This window comes from Heliangelus exortis, chromosome 3, assembly GCF_036169615.1.
Source record: "Heliangelus exortis chromosome 3, bHelExo1.hap1, whole genome shotgun sequence".
Classification (NCBI taxonomy): Eukaryota; Metazoa; Chordata; class Aves; order Apodiformes; family Trochilidae; genus Heliangelus; species Heliangelus exortis.
This window is the reverse complement of record NC_092424.1, coordinates 88,316,665-88,328,664: the sequence shown is the minus strand read 5'-3', so window position 1 is coordinate 88,328,664 and position 12,000 is coordinate 88,316,665. Positions and strand designations below refer to the sequence as shown.

Below are 12,000 nucleotides of genomic sequence, written 5' to 3'. Positions count from 1 at the left end.
GTACATATATAATACACACATCCATAAAGTTCTATGTGTACTAATACCCCTATGTATTTATATAACCAAATTATTTTAAAGCACATGCACCATGATTTAGTGGCAGTTCTGGCCTTGAGTGCTATTTCTGTGTTTCACAGTTCAATAACTTTCAAGATGCATTAGACTTTAAATAGCTTGTATACATTTTCAAATCTCACATAAAATTATATATAATTCTTAAAGGGATATAATAATTTTAGCTGCTTCTTTTTCATACCTGTTTAAAGGAAATATTTTGTTTCAAATATAAGCTTGCTCCTTTTATCATTACATTCCTAACTTTTCATTAAACCTTGTTCTATCATGCCATGTATGTGACATAATAGAATCATAGAATCATGATGGTTGGAAAGGACCTTCAAGATCGAGTCCAGCCATCAGTCCTACACCTCCTTAACCAGTAAATCATCTCCTGAAGCGCCACATCTACTCAGATTTTTAATACTCCCAGGGATGCTGACTCCGCCACCTCCCTGGGCAACATGTTCTAATGCTTCACCATTCTTTCAGTGAAGAAATTTTTCCTCGTATCTAATCTGAACTTCCCCCGGATGCAACTTGAACCCTTTACCTCTTGTCCTATCACTAGTCACTGGGGAGAAGAGGCCAACATCCACCCCACCACAGTCTCCTTTCAGGTAGTTGAAGAGGGCAATAAGGTCTCTCCTCATCCTCCTCTTCTCCAGGCTGAACAGCCCCAGCTCCTTCAGCCTCTCCTTGTAAGACCTGTTCTCCAGACACCTAATAATCCTATTTCCCTCCTCTGCACCCTCTCCAGCACCTCAATGTCCTGCAGCACCCAAAACTGCCCACAGCTCTGCAGCCTCACAATAAAGATGGCAGGAAAAAAACCAAACAACAGTTATACTATACAAATATGATATATTTAAATTAGATGGTTATAGTAAAAGATATCAAATTTCTATGTATAGAAGCTGGCCTGTAGCACCAATTTATAGAGTCAAAAGCACACTAAAGCATGTATGTTCATACGTTTGTAACTGCATATTTGATAAAGTTTATTTATGCTATATGAGGACAGAAAAGTTGGCCTGATATGGATTATTAAAAGCTTCTCTCATCACTGCAAGAAATCGTTGTATATATCCTCATTTTCTTTTTAAGTGTATAATAAGAAATATAAAAATCAGCAATTGCTAGTAGAAAAAAGGAAATAAAATCATTCTACATTCATAGAAGGAAGAAATTTAACTTTTACAAAGATATAGAAATTCACAATTCCTCAAAGATTCTGGGGTGAATACCAGTGACAGTGTTGGTTGATCACTAACACTCCTGACCAGATTGCAAGGCAGGACTTCAGGTGCACAAGCTATGTTTTGCAAACAGATTCTGCTGACACCAGCAGCATAAGAACTGCAGCGTATGCTTAAAGAATACCCACTTAGTCCTTCTCACTTTTCAAGCAAAATAAATTACTACGTAGCTGTGTGCTTATGAAAAACTGTATTTCTTTCTTGAATACTACAGAACATTTCTCAACTAAATATCACCTGACTTCTTACCTGGCAAACAGCTACAGTAAAATTCACCGGTCAAATCATGGCAATGGCCTCCATTTTTGCAAGGCTTGAAGGAACATTCATCAATAGCAGTGGAACAGTTTTTGTCTGACAGAAAAGAAAATTAAACATTAGAACTATAAATCATGCTAGGTTTGGGAAAGCAGAAAAGCTACTTCACAGTACAAGTGACAACTGCATAATTTAACTTTTCCAGGTTGGAAACACGATTTTATTTCTGCTTGATGGCTTTAATACTGGCGATATTAATAGATCATTGCTGATACTTAACAAACAACATATTTTAAAGTAACAATTATGAGTTACGTTTGCAGGTATATTCTTTGTGTATTCTAGCATTACAACTCAAAATTGTAATTACTAGAATTTGCCACAATTTTAAAACTATTTCAGAGGTTTAATAACCTCAGTCACAATAATAAGAAAAATATTTCTCAAGCTCACTTCCAAGTTTAGAAGAATAGAGCCACATCTCATATCCCAAAGGAAAACCACAAATTCATTCACATTTTTCTTAATTTAAAGAGATTTCATTGAGCTGCAACTCAGATTAATCTAAAGCATAAACAACTAAAATGTAGGAGAACACACAGAAGACATAGAGGAGACTATTTAGGAGATAATGTAATAGGTCACTTATGAAAACATCTCATTCGGAATATGAAAGAAAATGCACAGTCTCTCATCTCTCTACTGTGCACTGCATTAATTTAAAGCAAGTTGTAGCATGATATAGATTATACTGGGATATTTCTGATCCAACATTGATTGAAAATCAAGGGATAACTGTGGAGATTAAGAGCTCCTGTGAATACCAGAAGCTATTCCAGTGACAGAGGAAGAAGACTGGAGCTGTGACTGAAGTGACTGAGCCAAATGGTTGTTGGTATTCTACCCAGAAAGTAATGGAAAACAACACTTTGGAAAGTAATCATCATTAAAGAATATAAAGATCTGGGGTTTTTTTTTTGTTTGTTTTTTTTTTGGTATTGGCAATTTTTTTATTCAATAGTGGGAAAGACAATGCCAAAAAAAGATTTTCCGGTATTTGATTATAAGTAAAAGGGAAAAGTAATCTCTGAACTGAAGAAAGGAATGTGAAGAACTTGGGTGAGATCAATCATGATCCATGTGAAAGGAGAGGTATAAAACATAAAACCAAAGGAATTCAGAAAAGTTGCAGAGAATGCAGAAAATAAATCATGTGAAGCCTGATGAGAAACTGAACAAAAATAAAAAGTTAATTAAGAAATTTACTGCTTTGTTTACATACAGCAGGAAAAAATATCTTTTCGTGGGAAAAAAATCACTGGATATTAGGAGACCAATTTGTCTCTTCCTGTTTTTCAAAGGATAAAACTGTATAATTAACAACAACAACAAAAAAAAGTCAGATTGCTAAAGATAGCCTAAAAAGTACAGCATAAATACGTAGGAATTACATCAGACCAGCAGATGTATCTATCATGGGATGGCAGGATAATGAGAAATCATTCCATAAGTACTTCAACATTAAAGATGAAGGAAAGGTATGGTTTGCCATCCAGTGCAGGATGGCTACTCATAATGGTGATCATGTCAAATTTTTTAATGCTTCTTTTGCTTCAATCATCAGTAAAAAGGTCAGCTGCAATCAGATCATTACTTTAACTGATAACTATGATTAAAGGGCAAAATTTCAGCGTTGAATGAGAAGCCAAGCTGAAGAGCTGTCAGATGAGTTAGATGTTCAGATAGGCTGAGAGAAATCTCGAGGGTCATTTTCCTAACCCTTGGGTGCTTCAAGAGCTGACTGATAAAAACTTAATAGTTTTCTTTGTGAACTTATGGAAGACTGGTAAAGTACCAGAAAACTCAATAAAATCAGCCTTTAAAAAGGAGTAAAAGACAGAACCCTGAAATTACAGACCCATTTGTGTAATTTCAGTTCCTGAGGGAAATATGGGAAAAAGTTACTGAACTGATTATTTGTGAGAGCCTATAAAGATAAAATAATTTATTATAAATGAGACTTACATAAACAAACCAATTCCCTTTTGCACCACAGTTACAGGCCTTGTGGATTTAAAAAAAAAAAAAAAAAAAAAAAAAAAAAAAAAAAAGTCATATTCCTTGACTTCTGTAATGTTTTTGCTGCTATCTAGTGTAAAATTGTAATAATTGGGCTAGATATGAACTACAAGAGAATATTATCAGATAAGTAAAAACTGTTGGAAAGGCATATTCCTGCATTAGTTATCAGTTTTTGTGTTTGCTGCCAAAATGGATGAATGAAATGCACAGATTTTGAAAGAGGTCGAGTGTCCGTCTAGTTCCGCTCAATTTTTTCAACAGCAATCTGGATGGCAACACAAAAAAAGTGCATTAGAGGACATGATTAGAATTCTTCATACATTTTGCGAAGTTTGAGATAAAGTTTTAAGTAATGAATATTATCCAATCAGAACAAGTAGAAGGTATCATAATACAGCAAATCAGGGTGTAGGATCAAAATCTGGAATTTTCTTCCAAATCAGATAGTGTGCTGGGATATACAAAAAGAAACATGGCCAGTTAGAAGCATAAAGTAATCCTTCCATTCTTATCAAGCTGCATTTGGAGTGCTTTGCACTGTGCAGTCACCTGGATTCAGGAAATTTGTGGACCAAATGAAGACAGTCCAGACAAGCAAGACAAGAATGACAAAGAACTTGAAAGCATTACATCTTAGGAAAGCCAAAGTGAATGGGGCTGTAAATCCTAACAAGGAACATTTGAATAGAAATTTGAAATAGAAACAGTCATAAAATAAGAAAAGGCTCTTGCAAATATATTTGGTTCTCCAAGTTCATAGAGGACAGGATAAGCAGTAATGCATTTAAACTACAGTAAAAGATTAGATGTTAAGGAACTTACAATGCTTAGTGTAATAAAACATTGGAAAGAGTCTCTTGGGAAAATAAGAAATGGTGTTGGACTTCATTAAGTTGGGATAAACATGTCAGGAATGGCACAGTATAGTATATGTTCTCCGCCTCAGGGTAGGATAAAGGAGGATGTGGGTGTCATGTAAGGACACTGGTCATGTAAGGAAGGACCAAAAGTCATTTATATCAAAAAGTATAGAAAATTTAAAATAGGATAGGAAAGGTCTTAAGTTCTTAATGTGTGGTAAAAGAGCTCGCACTGTGGAACGCACTTTGCGTCTGTCAAAATCCGTACCTCTGCCTCTCTTGGAAAACATTTCTGTATTAGTCAGGTAAGACAGAGGAGAGTCAAGCATGCAGCAACTAAAGAAATAGAGGACACTGAGGATGTAGTAAAAATATTATAGGACAGTTATTATTATAGGACATTTATAATAGGTCAAAAAATATTGAGGACAGTCAGACATTGGAATGGCCTCCCAGGGCAAATGCTAGGTTCCCTCACTTTGGGAAGTTTTAAGTCTCAGCTCCACAGGATGATGAGATATATCATACAAACAATATTAGAAGGCTCGGCCCGGATGATCCTGGAGGTCCCCTCCAACCTGACATTCTATGATTCTGTCATTACCACAAGCAGGAAGAAGAAACAAACATTATTCATGCATACCATAAATGGACATGGTTAAAATACAGAGGGAGAGGTGGAAAGTCCTACAAAGAGAGAAGTACAACTTTCAGCACATTAAACCTATTTTTACGCCTCAATTCTTTCTCATGAGAAAATTGTGAGGATTAAAATGAGCCACCTCATACTTCCCTGAGCATATTTTTCCATAGGTGAATATAAAAAAACCCTTACTCTGTTATTTCAACACTGACTTTTAAACTCTGCATTTCCACTCTTGCTTCCCTTCTTGTATCTTCATGCTACAGGACAAGCAGATGCAGTAAGTGATATCTTGTGATAACTTTTGTTTAGTTCAGCAGCATATTTTTAAGTGTACCGCAGGTCCCTTCTGGTCACTTGCAGCTGCCAGATACAAGCAAAGAAAAAGATATGTAGGTTATGGCTACTGAACTGTAGCTCAATTGTGTGTGAGGAAACAAAAAAGTGACCTGAAAAGAAATGCTGAGGACCCTAGCATATGAGTGCTATTGCAGTGCTGTGACCAAAAAAAAAAAAAAAAAAAAAAATTTCTCAAATGTATTTAAAGAACCAAGAAAGACTATTGATGTGTAAAATACCTCTGCATAAAACATTGACTGAAATGTTCCATATTTACAAGTATGTGGGAAAGATGCAGGAAAAGCTACACAATTTATTCAACAACTGAAGAAAGCATGCTGCCGGCAAAAGTTTAAAGAGCTCCATCTGTTTCATTTAGAACAAACAAAAACAAGAAGTGACTTGGTTACAGTGTATTAGTGTCTTTACAAAAAGAAAATACTTGAGTAGTAAGAGGCTTTTTCATTTTGTGTAGAAAGAGCAATAAGACTCAATAGCTCAGAGTTGAAGAAAAAAAAAATAAGTAATTTAAACTTCTAAATCTGGCTGTGGTTTCTACTAGGAAAAAATGCCAATGGAGTTCTGGTTTCTTCTCTTCATGCATTCAAATCAGGATTGAACATTTTTGGATTCAAAGTGTGCTTTAATCAAAACTCAGTAATTAGGTTCAGTACAAAGTGGATAATAGGCAACATTTTCTGCCTTCTGGTATGCAGACCTAATGGAGCACATACAACCAGTAATCTACAGGTTGTTAGAAGAATTCCATAATAAAGTCAATCATTCTGTAGCCTTCTGTGGATCTTTCCTGGGAAAACATCAAGACAGTTCTGAAAGCCAGATGACGACAACAGCCTACCCCAAGGCAGCTGGGCCCTGTGGCATCATTGCCAATATGTGTAACATGTATATCCTGTTCTTGGAGGTCCTGCAGGTTGTTAGGAAAAGTGGCTGTTACCAGAGTAAATAATATACAGTTCTGTTGCTTGCAAAAGTGCCTGCAAAATCCTGACTGCAAAAGTGCCAGTGGGGGGACAAAAAAAAATCTTATACAAGCTTTATAAACAGCTTTAAAAATATCAATTCTAACTTAGCATTTTTTTTCCCTTCTGCCTCAGGACTCAGATCTGAGGGAAGCAGTAGTTTCTTGTTGATGTACAAGTCATATGAGTGAAGCTGTGGGATTATGGTCCCATTATCACCCTGTAGCTCAGTACCTATGGGATTGTGATAACTAGCATCAGGCTACAGGTTTGATGTAACACCAACACCAGAGACCCCAGGACCTCTCTAGTGTCCAAGTGGATCTTGCCTCATTTGTTTCACTTTTCTTTAGTTTTGTATGATTGCACCACAGTGTGCTTATTGTAATAAGATTCATACAGGACTAACTAACTAATTACTCTGCCTAGAATGAACTAATTATGACCCTAGAGTAAGACTGCAGTGTGAAGGAGTACAGGGGAGAGTCCTTTGTCCAAGATCAGTGAGTTGATGGATTTTTTTCAGAAGAGGAGTTGTCCACTGTAAAAAAACCTAGAGAAATCCATTCTCACATAAGACTCCCCTTCTGATTCTCATATTCATTAAACCAATACCTGTCAGGGGTGGAAGATGTGCACTGGGGAAGTTTTCTGGAGGCAGATTGCCTTGTGTCAGAGTTTATTCACTGATTGCTCATATCATAAAAGAAAACTTAATCCTAGCTGGTTAATTGAGGCAGTTATATTCTAAAAATCTTGATGCAGTAGGAAGTTCTGTCTAGATATTGATATGTTATTTTTGTAGATTAATTCAGATGTAAAAAGTAAAAATTGTGCTCACTGTGCTGGCATATTACTGTTCATACTGTTCATTACTTTTGTGGCTGCCCCTTCCCTGGAAGTGTTCTAGGTCAGGTCGGATGGGGCCTTGAGCAACTTGGTCTAGTGGGAGGTGTCCCTGCTCATACAGAGGCATTGGAACCAGATGATATTTAAGGTCCCTTCCAACTTAAACCATTCTATGATTCTATGATACTATGACCTTCCATGTTCATCCATCACCTTAACTGTTTATAATATAAATAGAAAACCTATGAAAGGAAAAGACAAAAGAGAAATGTTTTGCATAAAAAGTATGGAGCTAAGGAAAAAATTGGCTAATTTCCCACAGTAACTTATGAAGACCAAGAATTTCAGCCATATTTTCCAATGTCTTCTATATGTGCTTTAATCACTGCCATGAGCTTTTCCAGGCGTGATGGCTTTTCATTTTTTATTTGATAAGGGCCTCCCAGCAACCAACAACATTTTTAAAATGAAAAACAAGTCTGTCCATTTTTTACCATTATCTTACAATTTATCAAAATAGGTAGTCACATCCAGAAAAATATTAATGAATGCTACATGTGCAGTATATTATGCATGACAATTGGCATCACTTTTGAATGCTCATCATTATATCTAAACTAAATGGGATAAACAGAAATAATCTCATAAGGCCTCCAGTGAAGCAATGACAAAGTAGATAACGTATCAGCTAATTATATTTTTCATTGAAGAACTAAATTATCTTTTTTTTCAGAAGATTCCAACTGTTACTCTTTACCTTTTCAAAAAATCTTTAGTATTTGCAGATGGACACTATTGAAGAAATGTGCTGTTTGATTTCTCACCCCAAAAAACAAGTTTTGCTGATTTTTTAGATGACTGGAAAAAACATCACTATTGAACTATAACTGGTTTGTTTTTCTTTCATGCAATTCAATAGTTTTTATGTATTACTTTCTCAATTTTTTATGTGATATAATTTGCAGCATGATGAAATTTAAATAGAGTTCTGCACTCTACTGATCTTTTTTTTTTTCCCACTCGAGAGTTCTAACCCAAATTCCTTCCAGGGGAAGCAGGTACACTTACATAGCAAAAGTGGTGATAAACATTCTCTAACAACCACAGAAACACATATTGAATACATTTCCACGTATGCTTAAGTAGTGTTAATTTTCCAGTATGTTAAATTTGCAAACCCAACTGTGGGAAGCCTGCCCTCAACAGCCTGCCTCATACTCATGACATTTCTGCTCGTCAGGAGCCAAGGGAACCACCCATCCCCGTTCAGTCTTCAGCTTCCATGTTTTGGGCTGGTTTGAAAAATGTTAGCATTAGTACTCTGACTAGAGATCAGATACATGCATGCTGTTGATATGAACCTGGCAATTAGGGGACATCAGAGTAAAGAATAGCTGGCTTTTTGGCTGCTTCTGTAAGGGCAATTGATGTGGAATCTGATGTACGAGATGGAAGCAAGACTAAGTATCTGTGACTAACTAGAGATGGGTAAGCACCAATAAATTTCCCAGGCCAATTCTTTCCTTTGAAGTGTTGAGGACAGGACTGGAGATGACCAGTGTGGAATGCAAGATAGAGTGACTCAGGGGTTTTAAACTGTGCAATGGCCCAGATATTAACATCCAAATCAGCCAAAAGCTGCCTAAAATAGAAGAGCCTTTGCAGGCTTGCTGGAAAAAAAGCTTAGAAAATCTTTGAAAAGAATGTACAGGAAAAGACTTTTTAAAGCACAAGAAAAGGTGTCTTCTCATGATAGAGTGAGTTGAACTAGAAGACACCACACATCTTTTTATATTTTGGATTTTCAAATGGTCAGTGTTGCAAGGATCACTTCTTTAGGCCACTATAGCTACTACAGGATTCCTAAAGCTTGTAGCATGAAACATGCCATAGGAAATTATACAGATTCAATCTTCAAAAAGCATATTAAAAGTCCTCCAAATTTATTCAGTCTGCTGTGTAAAACCTAAAGACTTATTTAAGTCAACATGTGAATGGTAGTGGTATTTGACTGTTGGTTCATCCTGATGTGTGATAAACACGAATGAGACAAACAAAACCTAAAACAAGGATTGTGGTACACATAGAGAATTCATACAGACCATGACATAAGTGAGAAAGTCAGATTAAGGATCTCATGCATATAAATTACAACAAAATTCAGTGTGAAGTGCTAAAGTAAAAATCATTTTGGAATAATTTTTTGGACCCAGGGTTCACTGGTGTCACATTAATAGCATAGGAATACATTCTACAGTCATGTACATGCGCACAGTTTAAAAATCTATATAATTAATAAAGACTTCTAAAATATGGCATATACAAATGTTTTAAAATGGACAAAATATAATCCTATTACTTACTGGAAATGAAAAATACATGCCTTCTCATCCCAGAACACTGACATCCAAAACTCTTGAGTTTCAGTGACTTATACAACTAGATGAAATCCACCCAAATAATGCAAAGTGTCAGTAACCAACATCTCATAAAATTGCCTCATCCTTCTACATTACTGGTGAATTCCATACCAGCCCATCTGACTGATGCTTTGATTCAAGGTATTTTATTACTTAAAGTACTAAACAGGTCCTACTGTTCAAAGTTAAAATTCCCTACATCACCTATCTTCAGGTACTGATAATGCTCAGGATGTGCTGTGGAAGTCTTTTCAAACTTTTGAGGTCTGTCCTGTTAACAGATCTGGACTTCCTTTACATATCTCAACTGCCAGATGTTCTTGAAGCTCCTCTAATTGATAAAATCGAACAGAACAATGTGAGGGAAGGAGGTGGCAGTGTCAAAATCTGTCCGTTTTTTTCAGTAGTTCTTTCATACGGGATAGTTACCGTGATACTGTGTATGCTGACTACCACAAGAGGGCATTTGAGAGCAAGCTTTAATGTAAGACGGAGGGAGAGAAAATATTTGCTTTTTTCTCAGGAGCTTCTGTCCGTCTGCCGATCTTGCTCAGAGTAAGGGAAGCACCATGCAGCAGGTTGCTAGGCTGCTAGCATTCAGGTGCTTACTCTTTTAAGTAAAATCTGCACTTGGGAGCAGAAGCTGCAAGACTCCCTGATCCTCTTAGGACTTTCTCACCTGTTTTGGATGTTCATGTCTTGCTGGTGTTCACCAGCAGGAGAGAGCAGCTCCCTCCATCCAGGCCTGTTTTCTGCCGTATGCATAGATAGTGCTGCCCCTTCCTGACTTTTCCCGCGGAAAGAACAAGCTCCACCACCTGTGGAGGACCACAGCCAAAGTCCTTTGAAGAGGAAGCTGCCTCCCTGCTGTCCACTGCTGCCTTTCCAGCAGAGTGTTCATGTACAAGGCATGCAACACCAAATCAGAGCGATGCCACCCCCCATGGAGCTAGTAAATAGCAGGAAAAGCAAACAGCTAAGCTTAAGACAGTTTTTGTACTGGATCAGCTCAGGTGGAAAGCATTTTAGCATCCTAGGAAAACAAAGAAGTTTGGGAAAAAAAAAAAATTGGATTTTTTTGAATTTTCACTTCCTTGATCAAGTTTCATCAGAAAAACACAGGACAAGATTGACAAAGAGTTAGCAGATCTGTTAAGGAGCTTTCTAACTTGTGCCTCCATGTTCATATTGTAGCCCAATAAATACAATTTCTGCCCCCCAGCAAGAGGATGTCCTTCCTGGCAGTTCAGGGGCTCTGCCTCACCATGATCTGGGCATCTGAGGTTCCACCCTTGTGCTGAGGCTGAGTGACTGCTGCCTGCCCTGCCCTACCCTCTCCTCCTGGGGTAGCCTCTCTGGAGAGGGGGTGACCCCCCCAGTTACTGCTTGACAAACCATAGCCCTTTGTGTGCCTGGAGCTGGCAACTACTGCCAGACTAGTTAGCAGTGCAGGAGAAGGATAAAGGCTGGGTGAGAGAATGTATAAAAATAACCCAAGCTGGACACCAGATTAAGGAGGAAGAAATCCCCACCAGGAATATCATCTCAGGATTCTACTATATCAGGCTTAGGATTCTAATGATTAAAGCCCAAATTTCCCCACTCCTTCTTTAGAAGACTGAAACCATCACACACAGGATGCAGAAAGACACTGGAAAATTGAACATAACACCAAAGGAAATGTGTAGCTATTAATTATTTTTCTGGTATAACAATTTTGACTGTGCTGTTAATGGCACTTCTCTATATTCATTGTATAGTATGGATTTCTACACTGCTTAAATATTAAGTGGATAAAAATTAAATTAATTTATATACACTATGTTTTCTTTTGCCTTTAAAAAGGTTTTGAGTATATCACTGTTATTCTGGCAATGTCTTCGTAAGTCACTTACATCACTCCTAAAACTCAGAAGGACGTGGAACATTCTTTTATCATTGTTTGCTTTTCTTAGAAGATAGAAGCTTAAATATCTAGTATTTTGCATCAAAACTGTTTCTAGGGAGGCTGAAGGAATTGCTGAAAGGCATGTAGAGAGCAGACCTAATGACATCCACAATGTCTGACTGAGCATTTATTTTACAAATAGCATGAGCGCAGCTGAAAATATTTAGTGTAGTCAGGAGGATCCTTATCCCTACTGCCAATTCCAGTCAGCAGACTGGTTGATTTGTTTTCTTGAGGGATCTGTCGTGTCTCACAAAATATGCCAATATGAAGTCAAGGTCAATAGCAAATTCACAATG

The 12,000-nt window shown here is 37.1% G+C and overlaps 1 protein-coding gene across 3 annotated transcripts in view; it reads right to left on the bottom strand.

Moving 5' to 3' along the window:
• The window catches only part of EYS (eyes shut homolog), a 724,585-nt gene that overhangs the window by 525,985 nt on the left and 186,600 nt on the right, over window positions 1-12,000 (bottom strand). For all 3 annotated transcript variants that reach the window (XR_011725383.1, XM_071741624.1, XM_071741625.1), the window contains exon 14: window positions 1,569-1,673. Coding sequence is in view for 2 of the 3 variants with exons in the window: in XM_071741624.1 (XP_071597725.1) it covers window positions 1,569-1,673 (105 nt within the window). In the remaining variant the exon portion in view is untranslated. The remainder of the gene's footprint in view (window positions 1-1,568; window positions 1,674-12,000) is intronic.